This window comes from Glycine soja, chromosome 19, assembly GCF_004193775.1.
Source record: "Glycine soja cultivar W05 chromosome 19, ASM419377v2, whole genome shotgun sequence".
Lineage (NCBI taxonomy): Eukaryota > Viridiplantae > Streptophyta > Magnoliopsida > Fabales > Fabaceae > Glycine > Glycine soja.
Genome location: NC_041020.1, coordinates 4,149,108 through 4,155,858, shown reverse-complemented (window position 1 = coordinate 4,155,858; position 6,751 = coordinate 4,149,108). Strand labels below are relative to the sequence as shown.

General features: G+C 32.2%; 1 protein-coding gene across 1 annotated transcript; it reads left to right on the top strand.

Moving 5' to 3' along the window:
• Positions 1-338: 338 nt before the first annotated feature.
• LOC114398207 lies at positions 339-1,107 on the top strand. Its single transcript, XM_028360376.1, has one exon. It carries the CDS (start codon positions 483-485, stop codon positions 792-794), a length of 312 nt encoding a protein of 103 aa, XP_028216177.1. The 5' UTR covers positions 339-482; the 3' UTR covers positions 795-1,107.
• Positions 1,108-6,751: the final 5,644 nt, after the last annotated feature.

Below are 6,751 nucleotides of genomic sequence, written 5' to 3'. Positions count from 1 at the left end.
TATATATATATATATATATATATATATATATATATATATATATATATAAAGGTAGAGAAATTTCTTTCTGCATGTTTAAACAACTGGAAAGCAATCGAAAATAATGTAATAATATTTTTATACTAATTAAGAATTTTTTTTGTTAATATCCTTCCTTTCTATTCCTCTTCTCAAACAAATACTAAAAGTTTTATATTTTTTTTTCATCTTTCTCTTTTCTATTTGCAAGAAAACAAAGGTAAGAGTTAAATCACATTATTCTCAATATACTAAAATTGAAAAACAAAAAAACAAACTTGCAGTTAGAAGAGTAGTACATAATAGAGATAATACCTTAATTTCACACTCAACTTGATGTTGAAGAAGATTCCTATTATTTAGTGTAACCCAACTGTACAAAACAGACAAGAAGAGGCCTTCACTCTGAACCAAATACCATAGTCTTCTCTTTGTCTGAGAAAATAGTTCCCCCCAAAAATAAAATGAACAAGGGTCTCTCCTTTGTGCTGCTGATTCTTCTGATCCACTACAACAACGTTGTCAACGCCAACAACAAAAACTGTGTCACAGAGGATTGCCTCATCGGCAACAATGATTTGGAATCAGAATTCTACTTCGGTTCCCATGTGGCCAGAATGCTCTACGATGTGAGCCAATCTGTGTCTGGCCAAACAGGCAATTCAAACAACAAAGCTGTTAATTGTCCACAAAGCAATGGCTACCGAACCTGCTTGCCTTCCAAAAACGGTGGTGGCCCTAACCAAAGTTGTGGCGATTACACCAGGGTTTGCTAAAGAACATGTTCCAATCCTTGTAATTTCATTTCTCATTTTTAAGGTTGTCATATGATGGAGAATCTTATTTATTTTAGTTTAATTTCCCTATGTTATTGTCTTCTTTTTTATATTCATAAGTCAGGTACAGGAAGTTTGTTTATAACAATCCTGTTATTGTTAGTATTACTGTATGTAATATTTAATGTTTTCAGTTCATACTTTTGTTGTGGTTGTATTGTTATTGTGCCATCAGTTTATCAAATGTGGATAAGAATAATTCCATGTGAGATGGGAAATAATAATATATTATTGCCTGAAGTAATTTCTGGAATTTTGTTTTCCGTAGGTTTTATTGTTTTTAATCTGTATTCTCAGTTTATTAATATATCAATTCCATCTGTATTCTCAGCTTAATCAATTTTTTCTTAGTAAGATTAAATTTTGCATATCCTGATTTGTGTTCAAATCAAACTATGTATATCACCTCAGTGGACCATGGTTCTGGAAAAATTGAAATTGAGGGGAAGACAGGAAGAAGAAACTGTCATGTATAAGTTGAAGAACATTGGAATCTCGATGGGCATCTTAAATGATCTTATCCCCTGTACTTGACTTCCCAAGATATAAATTTTATAAAAAGAATGGAAAAGAAAATAAATTAAAAAAAAGTATTGTTTATATATATATATGAACAGAATCTCAAGATTATAGGTATACTTGTATCATTAGTACTTTTGCAAGGGATCTTAAGATTGAGTCATGGAATTAGAATGAAACCTTTTAATTTCGTTTATTTTCTTTGGTGTGTATATTTTAAAATTGTCTCTCAGATTCTAAGTTCAATTTCGTGACATTAAAGTAGTTAGTTTATATTAAACGTAATTTTTAATAGAGCTTTATTTTAAATATTTCATCAGTATATCTCCTTTTTTTATTTTTTATTTTTATTATATTATAAATTTTATTATACTTATATTTCTCTCTCATTGTATGTCTGATATATATATATATATATATATATATATATATATATATATATATATATATATATATATATATATATATATAAACAAAGGAAGGCACAACGGAAAGATGTTCATGAAACATTTTCCTTCGTATATCATATTGTGTTGATCGTTATATTTATGGTTTATACACTTCAGATACTGATATTATTAAGCTTAATACATTATTACCACTGAAAAGTCTTTTTGTATATAGTTGAAACGGAAAAATTTATTCTCAATTCCCAATACAAAACAAAAAAATATTCGAGGTGAAGAAACATCGTTGTGTTTGGTGTTAGATATTTAGTGGCACGAAAGCAACCATTGCCATTTGTCGCTATGCCTTTGTCATGAGTTCGCCATGTTCTTGCACTCACTCGAATCTTTTGATCATGACCGTTACTGACAACACTATCAAGTCTCAACCACAGTATTTGTTAGACTCATTCAACCACGACTTCCGCCATAGAATATTAGGTCCAATATTTGACAAGAAGAAGAAAAAAAAATAGGTGATATGTGAAAATTAGAAAAATAAATAGAAATATGTGAGAAGTACAATAGAAAAGGTGTTTGGTTTTTTTTTTAAAGGGAAGAAATGAGAAAACAATTAAGGTTTAAATGCATTTTTTACAATTATCTTATTATAATAATATGATTTTGATGTCTCAAAATTTCAATTGAGCAAATTGAGTATTTTACATATTGCAATTGTGCAATTTGATACCTTTGTGATATAATTTTAGTAGTTTTTGTTGACAATGCTAATACATTGTATGACAAATGATGTAATGCTGACAAATATTTCAACACGATGACATGATACCAATGTGACAAATAACAGAAATATAAATGTGATGAAGTAAGATTGTACTTCTGTTATATTTTTTATTTTATTTTTTAAAAAATAACACAACGAAAACATAATTTATTATATTATTGGACAAATAACACAACAAAATCATATTTTTGTTATGATGTTTTCCAAAAGAGAAACAAATGACAATAAAAGTACGGTTCCTTTGTGATTCTCAACACAAAACACAATGAAATCGTATTTCTGTTGTGTATAAAAAGCGAAGAAAAAAATATAGAGGCTTACATCAAGGATGAAGAGAAATGAGAGGAAGAGTAATTTTTATATCCAATTATACCTTTTGATTTTTTTATATACCCAACTATCCCTCCTCCCAAATTATTAACATAATTATCCCTCATTACTATTCACGGTGTGAATTCAGGCTTTGGAACCCTAAATTCACACCTTATTTTTTCACTTTTAGCAAACCCTCATTTAGAATTTGGTACCCCCAAACCTAAACACTAGACGAAAAAAAAAATCAGTTTTTTTTGTTTTCATTATTTTTTTTTTGTAAATTTTTAAGTAGTTAGAAATAATATTTAGTTATTGTATTTGCATAATATAATATAATTAATATATTTTTTAATATATAATGATGTAACAATTTAACTAATTGTAAGAATAATTAGTAATATTTTAAATATATATATATATATATATATATATATATATATATATATATATATATATATATATATATATATATATATATATATATAACAACAAATGGCTAAATAATATTATGAGTAGATACAAACACTACCAAAATAAATAATTAGCATTTTGTGATAATCCGTAGACACAAACAAGAACAACATAAGTTATGAGACATTTTAACAACAATTTAATGGGTACATTGACGACTTTGACTTGTGCTTCCCCGAGTATTTGGACATTTGTTCTTGGAATGACCAACAGTTTTGCACAATGAACAACACTTAGGTTGCTCCCTTTCTCTTTGGTCCATTTTAGTGTGTATACGGGTTGATCTTGGGTGGTCATTTTTTCTCTTCCATATTTGTGGATCATGACACATAGTTGGCCCTTCATATTTTGGCCAATATGATGCGTGCTTCATTTGGCCAAATGATCTGTTGTAAACATTGGACACATAATTGAGCTTGTAAACGTTGTTGATTAACTGTTTGTAATCAACACAAGCGTACATACATGTTACAATTGCATATGAACATGACATGTGTAGTTTTTGTAATTTACCACAATCACACCACCACTCAGAAATGTTCAAAACAAATTTTTCTAGGAGACATCGTTGTCTTGGATTTAACAATTCTTCCACTAAGAAAAGAGTACTTTGTGATGTGAACCTGAGTAGGAGCGGATTGCTTGATACAGACTGTAGAGTTTTTGGATGATGCCACTTCCAGTGAAGGAAGATAAGTCAGGGTAGACGCCACTTCCGGTGAAGGAAGATAAGTCAGGGTAGACGCCACAAGGATTACCTTGATAAGTCTGATAATTGGTTCAACAAGGAACCGAGAGAGAAACTCTCACCAAATTTTATCAAATGCCAAAAGTTTTTTTATTCAAAACAAAAACCAATACTTATAGTGTATCTGAACAAAAAGATAAAAATAGACATGGGCCTTCTAAGTAGTTTGGGCGAAAATTACAATAAATAAAAATTATAACTAAAAAACATATTTAACTTGGGCCTTCAAATTAATCTAGGCCTTCAGCAACAATTAATAGTCTTGATAGTGTCTCTGCCTCTGGGCCTTCATCCTTCTCCACTCGGGGGCTTTATCCTTCTCCACTTGGGCCTTTGCCCTTCTCCACTTGGGCCTTTAGCCTGTATTTGGCCAATTTCAGGATTCTCTTCATTCCCTCCTTCTTGGAAAACATTTTCCCTCAAATGTCCAGGATCATCACCAAGTTCAAGTACCACTTCCTTCCTTTTCTTGTTGGCTTGCTTAGGATAACTTTCATTCTTCTTTGCAATTTGCACCTTTACTTGGTCATACAATCTTTTCACATACTCAACTTTGACCTGTGCATGCTTATGCTGAATCTCTTGGGGCTTGCTGTTGTAAGTTGGCTTGTTAGGCAATGAAGCTTCAAGAAGGAGATCAACTTGATGTTCTATGCTTCTTGAAGGTGGCAGTCCATGAGGAATCTCCTTGAGAAAGACATCTTTAAATTCCTGCAATAAGGGTTGAACACTAGGAGAAACATAAATAGTTAATTGATTAGAATTATCACTCTCTCTCTCTCTTGTGTATCCCTCCATCTCTCAAGTGTATCACTCTTCCTTTTTCTATTCCTCTGTGATGCCTCACTATTGTCTCTCTCTTGTTCTCTCTTTTCTCTCCTTCTGATTTGGTTATCACACACTTCTCTAAGGGATATAGGTTTATGAATAATTTTCTGGTCATGGTGCTGGAAAGAAATCTTGTTGGTGAAGCCATCATGCACTGCTTTGGTGTCCTCTTCAATGTTGGCCCTCACTAGTGCCATCTCCATCTCCTTGTCCTCAACAGTCAAACTTCCTTGGGATAACCTCTGGAGTTTCTGTCGCATGGTTCTACTGTAGCTAGTTGGAACGTACCTCTTTCGCATAACCCTTATCATCTCAGTCCATGTATCTATCTCCCGCCCTTCTTCTCTCTTCATCTCTCTTTGATTTTTCTTCCACCAAACAAGGGCATAGTCTGAGAATGTAGCTACTGCTAACTTCACCTTCTACTCTTCATGATAATCATTGTATGAGAATGCATGCTGAATCTTCATCTCCCAATCAACGTAGGCGTCTGGGTCACTCCTGCCTTTAAAAGAGGATACATTGAGTTTTACTCCCTCAATTCTGTCTTGCCCCTCTATTCGGTTCGATCCATCATTGTCCCTTCTGTTGCCACCATAAGGTCTCCCAGCATTTGGATTCATTTGGTGCTCTAGTCGTTCTATTCGCCTATAGAGCACTTCATTATTACGGTTCAACAAACGTTGCATTTGTGTAGTCATCGCGTCCAGTAACAAGCGCTGAAATCCGTCCAGTTGATGATATACACCACCATTGTCACCAGCTCCTGCCATGATTAAGGAACAAAGAATTTTGCAGTAATTTTAAAAAAAATTCCGAACCTCACCACACTCTACTCACATGTTTCTCTCTTTGATGGTAGTTCACTCGTGTTTGATGTTCTCAATATAGGCTTTTGTGTGATGTTTTCACTCTTGCCTTTTACCACTCGTGTTTCCTCTTAAGTTCCTGGATGGACCAAATTAGACACACAAGGTAATATAAAATAAAAGGAAAGACAATATAATGATCACAGACAGATTTGATTTGGGACAACAACTTGGACTTGATTTGGATAATAATATATTAGATTGGATTTGGATAACAAATTAGCTTTAATTTGGGTAACAAATATGATAACAAATAAGATATTAGATAGGATATTAGCTATGATAACAGATAAGATATTAGATAGGATAATGGATAAGATATTAGATAGGATAACAGATAAGATATTAGATAGGATAATAGATAAGATATTAGATAACTGATATGACTAGTAAACTTCAAATGCTCATAACTTTTGCTACGGTTGTCCGTTTGAGGCCCACTATATATCAAAACGCTCAGAATTCAAAGGAGAATCTAGATAAGGGGATTTGGTACACGATTTTCTGCCAAAAAAAAGCCTCTAACTTCCTCAATTTCGTGTTCAAAGATCAAACACCCTACTTTCTTTTCTTTTCTTTTTCTTTTTTTTTCTTGTTTTCTTCTTTTTTTTTTCAAATTTCTGCAACTTTTTTTTTAACTTGAAATAAAACTAACATATTTTTTTTTACACAAAGTCTGAAATACACAAGAAACAAGAACAAGAACAAAAACGTGACAAGAACAAGAACAAGAACGAAACAAAGACACAAACAAGAATGCAACAAGACGCAAATAAGAAAACAAATAACAGAACAAGGACAAAACACAAACCTGAACAAATTACAAAGAAAAATAATAGGAAAGGATAGAACCTGTATCAAGAGCCGAAGCTCTGATACCAGATGATGTGAACCTTATGGGGCGGATCGCTTGATACAGGCTTTACAATTTTTGGATGACGCCACTTCCAGTGAAG